The 17,500-nt window shown below is 39.6% G+C and overlaps 1 protein-coding gene across 1 annotated transcript in view; it reads left to right on the top strand.

Moving 5' to 3' along the window:
• Positions 1 to 9,155, top strand: part of LOC138027128 (L-rhamnose-binding lectin ELEL-1-like) — a 19,952-nt gene extending 10,797 nt beyond the window's left edge. Inside the window, exons 3-5 of the mRNA XM_068874632.1 lie at positions 4,507 to 4,594; positions 5,707 to 5,842; positions 8,185 to 9,155. Of these exons, the coding sequence (XP_068730733.1) occupies positions 5,767 to 5,842; positions 8,185 to 8,480 (372 nt within the window). The 5' untranslated portion in view covers positions 4,507 to 4,594; positions 5,707 to 5,766 and the 3' untranslated portion in view covers positions 8,481 to 9,155. The remainder of the gene's footprint in view (positions 1 to 4,506; positions 4,595 to 5,706; positions 5,843 to 8,184) is intronic.
• The last annotated feature ends 8,345 nt before the right edge of the window (positions 9,156 to 17,500 follow it).

Below are 17,500 nucleotides of genomic sequence, written 5' to 3'. Positions count from 1 at the left end.
GTTTTCACGACTGACTTGTCATACTTAAGTATGAGAGAAACAGCTTGTCGCTTGCCATGCATTTGCCGTTCCATGTAAAGCCGATGGTAAAGGCCACTTCACACTAGCACAAAAATCTGGCAGGCACTCCGAAATTTCGGTAACGTAAGGTCAATCTGTTTTTCGGGTATAGCAAGGGTAAATTCTTCGTGTGTCAATAAAACACAGCATAGAGAAGGCATATTAAGCATCTGTGCTTAACTTAAGCAACCATGACGGCGACGGAATCGAGAACGTCATTTCACTATAAAAATTCTCATTGTTGTAATCACTTTATGACAAAAGCTCGGTAGGCACCGGTCGGAAAGGCACTTATTTTAATTGGAAGAAAATAAAAAAAATATTCTCATTCTTCATAAAACCTCAAATTTGGCTATTTTACATTGTGGTTTTGCAGACGACGGCAAATAAATGGAATTGAAAAACGCAGATGCAGGGCGTGCTAGGTTATTGTTTTTGCCCACTAAATATGCAAATTTGTGACGTTCTCGTTGCTGTCGCTGTTGTCGTTGCAAAATTTGGGTGATGTAGCAGCTGATCCCAAAATTTGCCTAATACTGGCACCGTGCCGCTATTTCGGAGTGCGAGTGCCAATTGCGTGTGTAAAAGAGGTTCAGTTGAGTATTTCACTAACTTTCAGCTAGCATAAGTATTTTGCGGTTATTCCGTCTTGTTTGCGTCGTCAGACGGTCGACGAAAACGTCATCTCAAAATATAACTTTGCAATATCGTAAGTTTCTCGCGGTTAGACCATTTCGTTTTCCTCGAACAATATGGGTGAAGCATCTTAAAAATAAACTGATACGATTGGTTTCATAGCGTCACAGTTGAGAAAATATGGTAACCCATCGATGCGAGAAACTTTGGTTTTATAGCTATGACGTCATGAACGTCCGTACCTCCACCCCTCCATGTATGCCAATGTGACCAGTATCATGCTAGTTTACAGCATACATCCTTGATATTGGACCTCCATCTTTTGATTAATTGACACCTGTTAAACAAGGTATCCACTGATCAGCATCATGTAACCATATCGCGGGCTCAAGTTTAAAGCTCACCGAGGTCGGCTGTTTTTTTTTTTTTTTTTTTAAGTTGACCGCTGACGAGGTACTGGTTTTCGATTGGATTGCAGGCTCAACCCAGGTTAATTCGCCCGGAGCCTGTTTCTCGAAAGTCCCGAAAACGTTTCTTGCCCGAAAAGCCATTTGTAAAACTGCCAACAGCTTATTTTGGAAAGCCGATCTTTTAACATGTTTTCAAGCCAAATAAAAGAAACATATCTGTGAAGGTTGGCGACTTAAATTCTCTCCGTTCTTGAGATACAGAGGGAAATGTGACACCCGAAAATGGCCCGTAAAGTTTCGGGACTTTCGAGAAACGGGCCCCTGAACCGTTCAGTAAGCGAGGCTTCATTTTTCGCGCGCTTTCTGTGGCTCGACGCGGCTACACGGCCATACTATATATAAACGAAAGTTCTTACACGGTCAACGCTTTTTCGTGTTCAGGTGGAAAACGGTTTGGAAGATGTTTTCTTTCTGCATTTTTCGCTGGTTTCTATGCAGTTTGACATATCATGATATCTGTGGTCCACACTGGTGGCTACGCAGTGATTCAAGTCAAGCATCGGCGGGATGTAAACTTAAAGCTGAATATTTATTTTTAATTTGCTTAGAGCTGCTTTTTTCTCTGTATTGCAATTTTTGGCAGATCTGTAGATGCTCTGATAGGGTTACATGATGCCTTCATGGAGGACCTATATGTCTAGAACAGGAAGGACTGAGCGAAAGAGAACGACAACGACAAAACAGAATACTAGTAATACAGGGGCACCCAACGAATCTGTTCCTCACATTATCTGTTCCCCAGAGGAATCTTGCTGGCTGGCAAAAATACAGGAGTTTCGATGAGCTGGCTGGGAAATTTTGTTATTGATAGAGGTTTTGCCTGGGAATTACTGACTTTTTCTAGCATTTGAATCCGAGCTCGCTGTAGAAACTCTGAAGACTGAGGACGACTAAAAAAAAAAAAAAAAAAAAAGAACCCCTTCCCTCTCCCAGAGAGTAGTCACAAACATACGACGGCTGGTCAGAGTGATTGCGCTTGCGGAAAAAATCCTGTTTTGTCCCGGTTTTGTCAATTTTGTTCGGTCCTTTTGGATCGAGGGATTTGAAAGTGCGCGGAATTCCTGGCTGGGAAATAAATTTTATCTAGCTGGCTGGGAAATTTCTTGTGTGTCTTGCTGGGAAAAAGGAACAGATAATGTTTTCCCAGCAACACTGAAAAACACCTGAAAATGCCTTAATAACATTTATTTTCATTAACTGGGGTATGATAATACATTTTACAACAAATTGGTCGTTGGGTCCCCTGGTAATAGCACATACTTAGCACATAAATTCTTTCCTTGGGCACTAAACCGTCTGTTACTTTTACGGATGCGTTATTTAAAGTGGATGCGTATTTTTAATTAAAAGTTGGTTTAATCAGTTCTTTCTTTGTTCAGGAATAAGAATCGAATTTTTATTGTCAACGGGAATTAATCTGTACCCTTTTGGACATAAAGAAAGATTTGATTTGTTTGTTTGTTTTCCTCTAAAATGCGAGCGAACAAAACCCAACAAACCCAGCTGGTTTTCGTTGTGCCTCGACAGTGACAAGAAATTTTTGCCCTTATGTTATAAACACGTATTCGCAATAAGTTCTCGTAAAATTAGGGGGAAATGTCACTAGCTTGTGTTTTCAGAAGTTTGTTTAAGCAAAATATTCGAGGACCAACAAAGAGTATTATGGTATTTTCCGAAGTGAACTATTACGAGTGGACGAACAAAGGAACTAATATATAAATTTAGCCAAGCCTAAAAGCGGAGCTCCCTGGTTATTTAGTCTTACTGCCTGTACGGTCTCTGAAAATAAGAGGTTTCGAATTGTCTGCGTTTTGATGTTTCCAGTTGCTGCTTTAATAATTAAATCATTTTCTTTGCTTTCTTCTATGGAAAAATTCATTGCCCAACTAGTGAATTCCACGGTAAATTTTACGCTAAAAACCGATATCGCATGAATCAGGAAGCGATGAGTGCGACATCGGTTTTTCCAGTGAAATTTACTTTGTAAACCTCCGATTTGATTCACCAGTTTGACAATAATTTTTTCTTGAACCTAATGAGTCTTAAAAGAAAAGAAGCACACCCTCAGTGAGCGAATGGAAAAGGAAAAAAGCCATTTTAGAGTCAACTGTCAATAGCCAGCGAATAGGAATTATGCTAAAATTAGAATCCATAAAAATAACTTCAAAGAAGAGTTTTACTGATGTACTTTATTCCACTTTATCTCTGAAAACAAGATCATTCACATTCTTATGTATTTCATTGAAACACGCCAGGTTGGCTTGGTACAAAAATCGGCAAACTACGGCAATGCAACCAAAAAAGGACGAACCTCAAACACGATCTGCTCCAACACTTAAATAATGTTTGGGTGCTTTAAGCATTGTTTCCATTTTCTCTTGAGACAATGGTTATGCAAAGTTTGGGGGAGGCAAACAAAGAGGTATCATGGTATTTTCCGAAGTGGCCTATTGTACATTGGATCATTCTTATATGGGGCTCTAGAGATTGGTTGCAACCATCTTTACGAGCAAACTATATGACTTATTTGTACAAACAGTTTTAAAGTAAGAGAAAATGAACAGTTCCATTGTCGCTAAATCCTAAAGTTTTTCTTTTTTTTTTCTTTTTTTTTTTTTTCACGTTCTTGTTTTGCATAGTTCAGCAAAGAAATGCAATAAAATGCGTGCCGCACGTGATGCAGGACTATTTTTTCTCTTTTTACCAATAATATTCGCGTCGCCATTGCCTTGGCCGTCGTAGTTGCTTTAGACTTACTATGCGTGAATATGTTTTAAAACTGAAAGCATTTATCCATGACGAGGAGGGCAAGATGGGAAAGCAAAATAAAAATGAAATCTCAAACGCTTGGCGGAAATTTACGTTTTGCCAAAAAAAGTCAAATAAAATGGAATTCCAATTTGATTTTATTTCATTTTTGCCCCTTATCTACAGATATCGTGCAACTCTCACAAAGAGATCGAGAGAACATTGTTATAATAACAGAATTTTGACAAGCAGTAGCCAAACGTTCGTCCTTCGTCGTTTCAGGAAAACGTGATGTCAAATCTCTCTAACGATGGTTCGACCAACGGTTGCGCAATGCACGATATCCATCGGGTCCACTTTTTTTGTTACATCAAAATTACGAGCCACCAAACTGTTTATATATTTAGTTGAACTTACCGTATTGATGGTTTATATCTGATGTCACGGCGCCATGTGGGTGTACAGAACAATGCAGTAAAATTGAATCTAATATTACGCAAAGCTTGTGGGACCATTTTCTATTGTTAGACATTTCATCGCATGGATACAATTCTATACTTTGTTTTCTTATTTTCTTCTCATTTCCAAACAGCTCTTATTCTGTTTGCGGGTCAACGCATCATTCGTATCAAGCTGATCCCGTGTATATCTCGATTGGAGACCTCATTGCTGATTCTAAGGTACTTTTTTATTGTTCCACCTCTTCTGTTGATGATGTTCTGAAAGAGCTTGTCACTGAACAAAACAAGGCAAGTTTACTCGAACCCCAGACTTGCCACTTCTCAAATTTTTTAGTGACGTCAAAGACAACGAGCTATTCGAGCTAATGGCTAGCTTGGACTTCAACTTTCACTCTGTCGCACAAATTTTGGTGTTACAACAGACGCTAATCCTATGCTTGGGTGACAGTGGGAGTGTGAACAAGTAGTTCAGATAGTTGTAGAATCAAAGTTGGATAAACTGCGACAGTAAGGAAGTGAATTTCAAAAGGACATTCAAACTTCCAATGGCAAATTTGGGGCCTAGACCTGGTATTTTACAGTATATGCAACATGTCTCCCTTTACGTTACGTGCGCATAAAATAATGGCAGACATGAATCTTAACATGTTATAGACCTCTTTCATAATGGCAGCCAAATAAATTATTCTTTTGTTTTAATGCTAATAAGCCCTACTATTCTCGCTACGACGAGCAAATTTCAAAAGAATACTTCTTTCAAAACGAGGCTAGTAGGTCTAATTAACATAAATAGAAAAGAATGTAAAGTTGGTAGCCATTTATGAAAGTGGTCTGTTATGGTATAAACAATTACACGCAGTGACGGTATCTGGTCATTTCGCCTTCAAGTCATTTCACCAACACAGGGATCGCGCACACTTTTTTCAATTCGAAATAAGCTTGTTGGAAAAATGAATTACGGGCGAAAAACACCATGAACCCAATTGACGTAAGGTACTTAGCACTCCCTCCCCAAAGTAAAATGTTCTATCACCCGCCTTTTAAAGATTTCGTAATCAGTCGCTTAGCGCTTTGTTAAGCTTCATGATTTTTTGCCCTTGGGTTTTTACTCTTGTTGATTGGCTATGGAATCTTGTGTAACTTTCTCAACTAGTTGCTCAAACGTTTTTTTTCCCGCGCATAGTGCTGGCTGCCCAAATTCGCTTTACGCAGTGATTGGCTCGTTTTATTTTCATTGCCTAATGTGATTGGTTTAGTTTATCCACCCGACTGAAACAAAAAGGTCGTAAACAATGTCACTCATGGTCTAATTAAAATTATTTTGCGCACAGAATGTTCATGTGAAAGAGGTTGCCGCAAATTGCACTTCTCATATCAAGGGTTTGTTACGCATGGAGGGAATGCGATTGCAATACTGTGACGGGCAACAGTGGGTTCAAATTGCAGGCCAGCTAGCTGTGGACAACGGTGAGTGAAAAATCCCGGTTAAAAAAAAAATCTTTTACGAATGCACTCAACATTTGAGATGGTCAGAAGCCGACAATATTGTTAATTTCTTCGGCAGCCAGTCAATAAATCAGGCCGAGTCTTCAAGATAATCCAGATTGGCATGTCAAGCGTCATCCCTTTTTTGCCTGACTGACTGTAGGCCAGTGTCCTATCTGAGTTAGTCGACATACCTAAGCCACTGGCCAAACCACGACGTCTCAGCGCCAGATTCCTGGGGCACATGAACATTGACATGCTGCGTTGAAAATGATGAAAATATTGCATGCGTTTGGCCAGCCCGTTTAACACATGTCGCAACATCATACAGCAATGTTGCAAAATGTTGCGTTGAAATGTTGTGAGCGTTTGGCTAGGTTTTTAGGCTACGACAAAACCACAAAACAAGAATAACATCGGTTAAAGGAGGAAAAAGAATTGTGCCGCACGTGCGGCATGCACTTTATTGCTGTACTCTGGATAACAATAACGTGAAATCCCCAAATTTTAGGTTTTAACGACAACGTGAGCATACAAATGCGAATCTTTCATTCGATATTTTTACTTTTTAACTGCTCGTCTAGATTCAGTTTTGAATGAACGAGATAAAATAACCGCGAAAGACTTAGAATTGTGCAAAGTACACATTTTGAAGAGACGTTTCGTTTGCGTCCCTGTCACCATAATAGACTTTAAGGTCTACTACGGCGACAGGGACGCAAACGAAACGGGGCGGGGGGGGGTGAGGGAGGGAAGGTGAGGAGGAAAGGGTGTCATTATTTAAGAGTAAAAGATTCAGTTTTAAAGGAATACAGCTATTAAATGAGCATTTAGTTGGTTTGCGTAGTTGTTTGACAAGTGTCCCATGGACCACTTATGACCTGCAATGCAGCTTTAATTTATCTGTAACCAAAGGCTTGATACATCAAGTTATGCATGATGCTTCGGTATTACCTGTTTCCATCCATCCGTCTGACAAATCAATGGGACCAGCTCACCACTGAGAATTCCTAGCGTTTTCTGCGGGCTTGTACACCTCGAAATTAATATGTACTCGTGATGCATTACGTAACTACTAATTCCAAAGTATGCTCGAGATTTTTGCGATTTCCTGCAGCTAGCATTTAGAACGCATCGTTCTTCTCCATGAATCATTACCAATAGACCCTTTTTGCATAAATGGCAATGTACATCCTAAGCCTCACATTCATGCGAAAAATCCTCTGTCTAGAAACGTAAGTACGAGGCCAAGGATGTACAAAGTATTGTTATTCAAATTTAGGCGCCATATATGCAAAGGTCTAGAAAGCCGATTGAAATGCCTTAATATTGAATCAGATATCTTGAACGAGGAGGGGTTGGTTTCTAAACAAGCTGAGGTACTTCCGTCGGTGGTAGACTGCTAGCAGTCTCTTCTAAGTAGGTCGAGCCGCCTGCTTAAGTCACGCAAGGGAACCGTTCTCCCCTCGGCTTTTCACGTCGCTTGCGTGACTTAATTTGTGGGCGGCTTCCCGTGACTAAGGGACATCTCGCAGTCAACGGTCGGTAGCTGAGAGCAACACGAAATTGGGTTTTATAAAACGAGTTGAAAAAAATAACCATCGTAAGAAAGATTTGTGTGTTGGCGTTGTTTCGATCGTTAGCCCTTCGTCACTGAGCCAAATGCGAAGGGCTGACGCTCAAACGAGGGGCTGATGCATCTCGGATTTCTTTATGATGGTGGTTAATTTTCTTTTATCAATTCGTTTAATGAAACCGAATTTCGGGTCTTATACGCAAATTTTTTTGCAAAAACAACTTGAAAAATCCGTGAAAATGCCATGATACACTGAAGTAGAGCGCCTCTTGCTATTAAGCCGGTCTTGGATTCCACGTCGTCCCTGTGCTCCTTCCCAAGTAAATTCCATTGGAGACAAGGAAGGTTGCATTCAATTACTTGCAATGTTCTAATTTATAGCCTTTTGCTGCAAAGTCGGGGACAAGTGAGTGAGTAACATCGCATGTACATGATTCGCTAGGAAAAAAAATGCCAAGTCTACAATGTATATCGAAACGTTTTCGCCACAACGTATATCGCTTTACATCGGAATTATGAATTCTTGAACTACCAATTTTAAGGTGTTTTTGTGTTCTGAACTCATCCCTCTAACTTTTCACGATTTGGTTATATAAAGTTTCTCCAGCGCCACAACAATTTGTTGAAGCTTCCTTCCTGTTTCCGTAGGTCCCTATTATTCTACAAAATTTCCCCCGTTGTACACAGCCTCAAGTGTCTAAATACCTATTTATTTTACTAAACATACGAATTTTCTTCTCTTAAACAGAGTATCACTCAGTGACTGTTTGCGAAGGTCATTCCAGGCAGATAAGATGCGAGAACGGAAGAAAATTCAGAATTTTGTCAGCAAATTATGGTAGATTAGACGGTGCTACCATATGTCCTCATCCATCTATCCATGATTTAAACTGCCGGGCCTCAAGCTCCCTTGCCAAAGTGCGAGAAATTTGTCAAGGTCAAACGGCGTGCACTTTACATTCTAATTCAGGGTTCTTTGGAGTCGGAGATCCATGCCGAGGAACTTACAAATACCTGTTTGTTATATATTCATGTGATTACTAATGCATTTTATTAGCCTGCACTAGCTGATAACTACCGTCTTAGGAAAAAGAAAGCTGCAACATTTTAGCTCCTAGACCAGGTATTTTTTTTTTTTTCGGTTTTCGACCCCACTCTCCTCCAACAGTTCAATTTCCTGTTGTCTCTTATATTATCAAAGATAAGCAAATAGGCTAATCCACTTTCGAGGAATGTATGCGTCCCTCGTACGGGCAAACAATATCCATAAATGCAATTTACCTTAGCAACTTGCCATAAATGTAACCTACAGCATGTTAGCTCTACATCGTCTGCATTTAAGATCAGTGTTCGTAACGACAAATCTAGTATCTCTAAAAGGAAAAACATGTGAATTGATGGTACTTTACAATTCAGAGAATGATTTAGTTCGGAAACTTATTTTCGGAAACGACAAACGTGAGCTAACGGTTTCACATTTCACGTAAAGTGGAGTGAGCTTGTAACCGTTTAGCTTCGCTAGACTCACGGCAACTGGACTCTGTTAATCTCGAGTATTTAGTTAACAAAAAAAAACAAAATCTCGGCCTTTTTTTTTTTTAACGATACATAAAATGAAAATCCTTACCTGTTAAATTATGCAAGTTTGGATCGATAAAAACGTTTTGCGAGTCAGAAGAGACTCAACTCGAGTTCATAAAGAAATTTAAATTGCAGTAACTAGTGAGTTATGAATGCTCTATAGTCAAAACCCTAGTAATTTGTCCTTGTTTTACCGGAAAATGCTTTTGGGATTCTTTTTACCACAAACAACATGTTACGTAAAACAAAGACGAGAAAAAATCCACGTATAAGGCCCCGTCCACATGTATCCGGATATTTTTTAATCCGCGACATTTTCTTTCCGGATACACCTTCAGTCTACACGTATCCGGCGAATTCGCTGGCGAATCCGAAACCTTTTGAATACGCTCTCCAGAGTGGATACTTTTAATCGGCTGTGAATCCGGAACCGTGTGAACGCTAAATCCGGACTTTTCTTTTGTTTAATCCACGGATGAATTAACAAGGTCAAGCCCAGTTCCTGACCGTGAAATCGGTTCCCAAGATGGCTGCCGAGAGCAATATTATTTCATTATGGTACATGCTCTGTTACCTTTGTTTCCTTGAAGAGTCGTGGATACTAGAGTGAATCAAGAGACGTTTCGGATACGTGTGGACGCGCAAATTCGATGAATACGCTGCCTGTGGATGACGATATCTAGAGGGGGATAAATTCCTACCTTAACCTAGAAACGGCGACCGGCAACCGGCAAACGCAAAAATGACGGGGAAATCATGGTCACTTATGCCTTTCGCGTACCACTTAAACATGATGCTAAATCTCGCTAATAGCTCCAATCGTGAAATCTGTTAAATTAAACGTTTAATGTTGTCTTTCAGCAGCTTGTTTTAGACAAATAATAAATGAATGAACTGTTCGAGTGAGGCCTTGCATTTGAATAGCTTTTGAAAAATTTAATCCTAGCTTTCGCCGATCTACGGCAACACCAGAGAATAAGAAAATATTACAGCAAAGCGAAATAAATAGCGATGGAGGTGAAAATGTATGTGACCAATAGTAACACACTTATGGAATGCTGATGAGTAATTAATAGTAAACCACAGTTGTCAGTGTGTGTCACATATCGAAACGCAGGGAGTAGGTGTCTTGAGGTGTGGAAATAGGGGAAGAAGTAGAGAAAACAATAAACTCAATTAAGTCACTAAAATAGGAATCTCTAAGTTCAACACATTCTTCGCGGCAGAAGACATCGGGTTTGTACATTCCGAAATATCTAGACCAGTTGCTACTAACTAAAGATGCCTATTGCATTTTGGACAACTCGATTAAACTCCCATGGTCTCGACAAGATACGAGAATTACGCTCAAAGCATCGTCTTAACTACAGCAATTAATCAAACCATTTTAGAAATCTTGCAGGGTAACTTAAATGTTGCCTATTATCTTGCTCCTTTTTTAATCTGTTTAAGTGAAAATATTTTTAATTGTTGGGTGGTTCAGTTTTTGCCTTCCAAAGGCTTTGAAGGCTGATTCTGTTATTTTTGTGTTTGGGGTTTAATTCACTGACTCTCAGCAGGAAATTAAGGTATTTGGGAAGGTTATATTATATGGAATTAGTGAAACCTAAAAGCGGAGCTCCTGGTTTAATTATTCTTTACAATAAATTAACCTAGCTCGAGCCTGCGATCCAATCGAAACCCTGTACCTGGTCAGCAGTCAATGTAAACGTTTACCAAAAACGGGAAACAATGTTTATGAGTATTATGGTACTTTCAGACTCGGCCAATATCAAAGATGTATTGACAGGTATACAAGTATTGATTCCCTAAACTTGAGCTCGCGTATGGTCACGTGACACTGGTTACATTGGCATTAATGGAGGGGTGGACGGTCTTACAGTCGTACGGTGACCAAAACCAATTTTTTTCGCACAAACGGGTTACCATATTTTCTTACCAGTGGTGCTCCGCCACTATAAAAGAGCTAGCTGCAACAGAGCTGTATTTCAAGTCGCTTCTGTTACGGCACAGATGAAAGAGAATTTCTCCTTCTCTTACATAGCTCCCCTCCCCTCCCTTGCCCTCTTAAAGCGTTCAGTTTTGCTCAAAACTGACGAGAAACGTTTTCCAAGGAAAGAGGCTGTCGTGTCATCCCTCGCTTTAAACGACAATTCTTTTTAAATAGGGTCCGGAAGAGGGGGTACCAATCCCATTTCCCAGTCCAAGTTTTTCCAAATCTTGTTTCCTAGCTTCTAAATCCCATTCCCACTGGCATTATTCAGGAAAATCCCCGTGTTCTACATAACCAGCTCTTTTGTTTTGACATCGTCACTTTTTCAAAATTGAGACCACTTTCGAAAACAACCCCGAACGATTTCCCGAAGACTCGCGGCATGCATGTATTAGGGTGATAATTAAACTTTTTATTTTCTTTGAAGGTCAAGCCTAAAACAACATCAACAGCAACTTTTTGATTTCCATTCTTTTTACTGGGTTGCCTATGGCAAACCCAGTCGAGGTCTGCGTTTAGTTTGTTTGTTTTCTTTTTTTAATTTTGTTTTTGCTTTTGTTGTCTTGCCTGTCAATCCCCTGGTAAGTGGTGTCTTTGTGCATAGAGCCTTCTGTGCGTATTTCCTTAGGATCGAGAGGGTAGTGGAACTGCGTAGCTTTCTCTGGTGAACACAGTAGAATCATTAACTTAGCCTGCAATGGCGTCGAAAGTCATGTAACGCGAATGGCGTTTTAGTGGATCCTTAAACAAAATATACCCTTATAGAGCTCAATAATGGAAAGTCAGTTGGATAAAATAGGCAGGAATCTCAAAAGCGACGAGTACTGGACTTCGACAACAATCTATCGCCCGTCGAGACGAAATCAAAGTGAGCTGTATTTACCTGAAGTACATGGTAATTTGACACGATTGAGTTTCTTGCCTTCACGCACGTAATGAAATAGGAAGAGGTTTTTGCCTCTAAGAGCAAATATGTTGTTTGTTTCAATAAATTTTTCGCTGGAAAAGGATTCTGTGGTATTTTCTGCCTTTGTGAATTATAATATCATGTTGTGTATTGAATTTTCGAGCTTAAGGTGGAAATGTGATATGGGAGAAGTTTTTTAGTATTGCTCTGTAAGCAGGAAGGATGCACAGGCCTGTTGGAAGCGTGCTTGAGTTTTAACAAAATGAGCCCCAAAATCAGTGAAAACTTGTGACGCAGATGAAAAATAAAGTAGCTGCTATTTCCAAAATGATGGAATTACCTAGTGATAAATAACGTCGTACGCGTCTTGGAGAGTAAATTTTGACTTTGCATAAACAAGAGTTGGGCGGTTGTGATCTTTGTTTTGACTTCGCTCATTTCATTGTCAAACTTTATAACACTTGGCAGAAAAAGAAACTTACAAAAACCCGGTATCTAGCCATCATTTGACACAGATGCTTCACTGTTTGGCGAGTAAACATGCCGCGGTAACTTAATCACGGCGCCCGCTGAATTCCGGCCATGTCACTTTCGATTTTGCAATTTACTTGAACGTAGCAAAAATCTCCCAAAATGTTTGTCGCTGCTCGTAACTTTTTATATTCGATATTCACGGTTCAAAATTAATGTTGTTTTCATGTCGTAAATATTTCATTCTCGATCGACCGTCCCGGAAACTTCCTTCTGCTCTTTCTCTTAACTGTGTATCAATAGATATTTGCTTTTTCAATATTTGTTTTGCATAAAGCAAGCTAACAAAATCTGTACCTTGCTGAGTTCGCATTTGTTAGCGTTAATAGTATTTTCGGTCAGATGCTTCTGTTTTTCGTGACGGGTTTATTGTTTTGGTCTCCCATCCTAACACTAACCCCGCTGAACAGGGAAAACTTCAGTGAAGTTTAGTATTAGAAAGCTGTCAGATGCTCAGAGGGCACACTTGTGGTAAAAAGAAGTTGTGAGGGAACTTGAAAATTATCAACATGTCAGCCCAGAAGCCAATGTTTCTCGCTTCTCTTTTATTTGTTATTCTTCAGAGACTGGAATGCTGTATTTCAATACCACACAATTCAGTGCCTTCTGATTTTCTGTGGCACGTACCACAGGCAACCCAGTGTATGCTTCACGGAAGCATCTCGTTTTTTTTAAATATGTGCGAACAAAAACATTCTCAATAATACATCTTACGGTACATTTTATAAAATTTTCCATTTCTTTAATGAAGACATTGTAAGGTTTTGGATATAAACAAATTGAAAAATATCTATTGATACCGAAGGCTAACGCTGGAAAATGAGTCGATCTCTATCCATTCTCTATCCAGAAATGTGTATTGTTAACCTTGTAATGAGCAAATACTCAAGTGATGTTCTCTAGAAGATAATCACTTGTTTTCAATAAGCAACTTTGTTCAGGACCTTCATCGCTTGCCAAAGTCTTTTGTCGTTTCTCTGTAGGCTCGAAATACTCATTGATTTTCTTCTGTTGTTCATTGGCCTTCGGCGAATTACAATTATGAACTCGCCAGAAGTAATTCAAATGGCCTACGGCAGTCCTTTTACATTTTTCCAATTTCGAAGATTTCCCACAAGCGTTTTTGGCAAATTTTCTTGTTTGTCACTCCCAGAGTCAGTGGATTTATTTGCGATATTTTCCTATGGAAGTTGCTTTGAATTCCTGATGAGGTACATGACTGTGGGGCTTCCGTTTTTGGCAAGCTTGGCGATCTCTGTTTAAACACGGCGGGTCTAAAACACAGGTCACATTCCACAGGTCACTCGTTGCAGGTCATCATTGTTTTACCTTTTTGAAAGTAACCCAAAACCCTCAATTTGACTGACCCTAGGAGGAAAAAACCAACTTTAGGCCTAGGGTTAGCCAAATTGAGGATTTTCGTTACTTTCCAAAATGTAAAGCAATAACCTGCAACGAGTGACCTGTGGAATGTGACCTGCGTTTTAGACGCGCAACACCATATTTACAGGTCGTAGTGAGCCTTTCTGAAACATGACTTGGTGTTGAATCACCTTGACAGACAATGAAGTGCACGAAGCCTTCTGGAACATTTCGGATCCAATTGTTCTTTAGTTCTAAGCACAAAGGGGGCTTTTCGTGAGCTTCCTCCTTCAATAAAATAGGTCTAAAAAACTTCCAGGGCAAAATCTGCAAATCCTTTGCGTCTACTTGATTCATCTATGCCACACATTATGCGAAAATTCTTCTCCACCTGACTTACTGAACAATCCAACAATAATTCTAGTTTACATTTCTCGGTAAGAATAACAACAGTTTGAGCCGAAATATACTTGTTTTCCACGACAATGGTGCGAATCCCGCATGACGAGCCATCTGCTCCCGCCATGTTGCTTGTAGAGAAGCGGATACTCATGCTCAGAGACTTTGTCTTGGTTGCGCCGCTGTGCACAGTCTGCTGTTTGTCTTCCCTCGTAAAGATCTAGAAGATCTGACTACGAGGGTCTAAGAGATTACTCAAACATCCTTGACCGCAAGACGAGGGCAAGATACGGTCACTTAAATATTAAATAACGTTTTCTGATGTTTTCCAAACTAAGATAATTAGTTAATCATAGACTGAACAAGCTTAAAGACAATTATCCCATTCCCATTTCAGTTCCTTTTCCCCAATTCTCAGTGAGCAAATCCCAGTCCCAGTGACTCAATCCCATTTTCCCAGGGCAAAAACAGGCCAATCCCAGTTCTCATTTTACCCCTTCAGGACTCTCTTTATATATTTATGCTCTTGCGTAGTACATGTAAGAAAGGAAGGAATTTGAAGTTGAGTGCTTGCCAACAAAGAGTGCAGATTTAGAAATAGCAGCTTTTAGTGGCGCTGAGTGGCTACGCGAGTCACGCTAAGTGGCTGGCGGAGTCCCTGACCAACAACGATTTTCGAAGCAGCTCGACAAATTTTCTTGACGAATCATAGAAATACAACAATTTTTGTCTTTAACGACTTGACAATTTGCTAGTTTACAAGGACAAGGTTGCCAAGCTTTGTGTTACACACAGCGAAGGAACAGTTTTACGGTGCGACGTGCCTTACCGTGGCGACCTAACAAAGTTTTTTAAAACTTATACGCCAGCCAGGGTGTACGAATTTGATTGACAGTCACCCCTCCTTGTAAAGTTTTCACGGTTGTAAGTTGAACACCGTTGCATGGGTTGTTGAGTTGACGTATTTAAACGAAGTTGTCAAATGTGAAAGTTTGTTGGGTGGCCACGGTAAGGCGCGCTGCACTGTAAAAGGAAACAAATAAAAAAATGCGTGTTTCACTTTCAAGTAAAAAACAATGAAACAATTAGAAATAGGGAAGTATGCACGACGTTGGTCTAGAAGAGCAGTTTAGGATTGGGCACGAGTGTGTGCAAAGTGCACTGGAGTGGATCGCGATATAGGCCCTATTATTGAGACCTGAGACTAGCCATTTCTATGATGCCCAAATGACTCCGTTTCTACCCCAAACAGAGTTTTAAGAACCTGTAAATAAATATTATAAAATGAGGTACCGGAACGTGATTGTTTCAACTTTTGTACTTCTGGTAAATTGAATTTCAGCCAGAGGCTACTGTATTTTTCATGTTGGTGTCTTTCCTGTTTTCCACAATTTTGACAATTTAAACGGTTGACCATTGCAATCAAAGCAATTTTCAATAATCCCCTATAGTTTTTCACACCCCAGGTAAACTCAATAAAAAAAATATGTTTTTCTTCGCACTTTTAAACTTGCTACCTTTAAATGAAGGAACGCTTTGTCATTTCCTATTTTATGAGTGATTAAATGGTTTGCCAAACTACTCCCACTATTTTCAAATGCTCAGCCATAGATAATAAATTACCAATTAGGGAATACGGATTTCTGGGTTATCAGTCATGTTCCTTTATTGGGTAATAAGCCTTATTAATAACCAAATTGGGGCTAATAATAGCAAAGGTCTATGATATTTATAATTGTTTCATTGTTTTTTACCTGAAGGCGAAACACGAAATTTTTTATTTGTTAGGGTTCCTTTTAAAAGTGTTCCTTCGCTTTGCGTAACACAAAGCTCGGCAAGTTTGTCCTTGTCAACTTGATCACAATTGCAAGTCTCGAAACAAGAAACTGTCAAGTGGTTAAAGACAAAAATTGCTGTATGTCTATGATTCGTCAAGAAAATTTGTCGAGCTGCTTCAAAAATCGCTGTTGGTCAGGGTCTCCGCCAGCCACTTAGCGTGACTCGCGTAGCCACTCAGCGCCATTGACATCTGCTGTTACTAAGTCTGCACTCTTTGTTGGCAAGAATTCAACTTCAAATTCCTTTCCTTTCTTGCATGTACTAATCAAGAGCACAACCCGACACGTCAACCTCTTTCATTGGAAAACGTTTGTTTTCAGTGCAGAAATTGGCTTATGAACTGAGTTGATGCCGTAAATTGCCCACCATAATTAAAAAGAAAAAAATTAAAAATCGAAGGCAAAACTGAACGCTTTTAGTGAGCAATTGTTGTGTAAGAGGAGAAGAATTCGATATTCTCTTTCTTTTGTGCCGTAACAGAAGCAAGTTTAAATACAGCTCTGTTGCGGCTCATTTATATTGGAGATCCACACGGAGCACCAATGGTAAGAAAATATGGTAACCCGTCTGTGCGAAAAAAAAAAGGTTTTGCTCACCGTTCGACCGTTCTACCTAAGACCGTCTACCCCTCCACGAATGCCAATGTAACCATTGTCTGGTGACCATATCGCGAACTCGACTTTAGAGAATCAATACTTCTATACCTGTCCCCAGCTAGTTTACAACATACATCTTTGATATTGGCCGAGTATGAAAGTACCACAATACTCTTTGTTTATTCCCCAAAAGTTTGCATAAGCATTGTTTCCTGTTTTTCGTTAACGTTTACGTTGACCACTGACCAGGTACAGGGTTTCCATTCGATCGCAGGCTCGAGCTAGGTTAACTTATGGTAAGAATAATTAAACCTGGAGCTCCGCTTTAGGTTTGACTATTTCTATATATTATATTCTTCTCAAATAATTTTGTCTATGATTTTGGTAATAAATTCCCTACTGAGAGTCAGTAAATTACACCCCAAACAGAAAAATGACAGAATCCGCCATCGAAGCCTTTGAAAGCCAAAAATAACCACTCAACAGTTAAAAGTATTTTCACTTAAAATAGATTAAAAAGGAGCGAGATAATCGGCAGTATTTAACTTACCCTGCAAGATTTCTAAAATGGTTTGATTAGTTGCTGTAGTTAATACGATGAGTTGAAAACCGGAAACTAGTGTACACGTGCGATTTAGATTGATTGACATGTGACGGGAGACATGTGGAGAGTGGTGAGACGTTTTCGGATTTACATCTTGTTTTTCGGCGGAGTTGCATCTAGAGTATAGGTGATATAGTTGTCTCGGAACCTTAAGAAATTGTCTCTACCAGGAATTGTATTCTAAAGGGAAGATATCTGTTATTAAACAGTGAAATTATCGATTTGGTAGAAGAAAAGAAAATAGAAAAAGAC

Source organism: Montipora capricornis, chromosome 12 (assembly GCF_036669925.1).
Source record: "Montipora capricornis isolate CH-2021 chromosome 12, ASM3666992v2, whole genome shotgun sequence".
NCBI lineage: Eukaryota > Metazoa > Cnidaria > Anthozoa > Scleractinia > Acroporidae > Montipora > Montipora capricornis.
The sequence above is the reverse complement of the archived record's forward strand: the minus strand, read 5'-3'. Positions and strand labels throughout refer to the sequence as shown.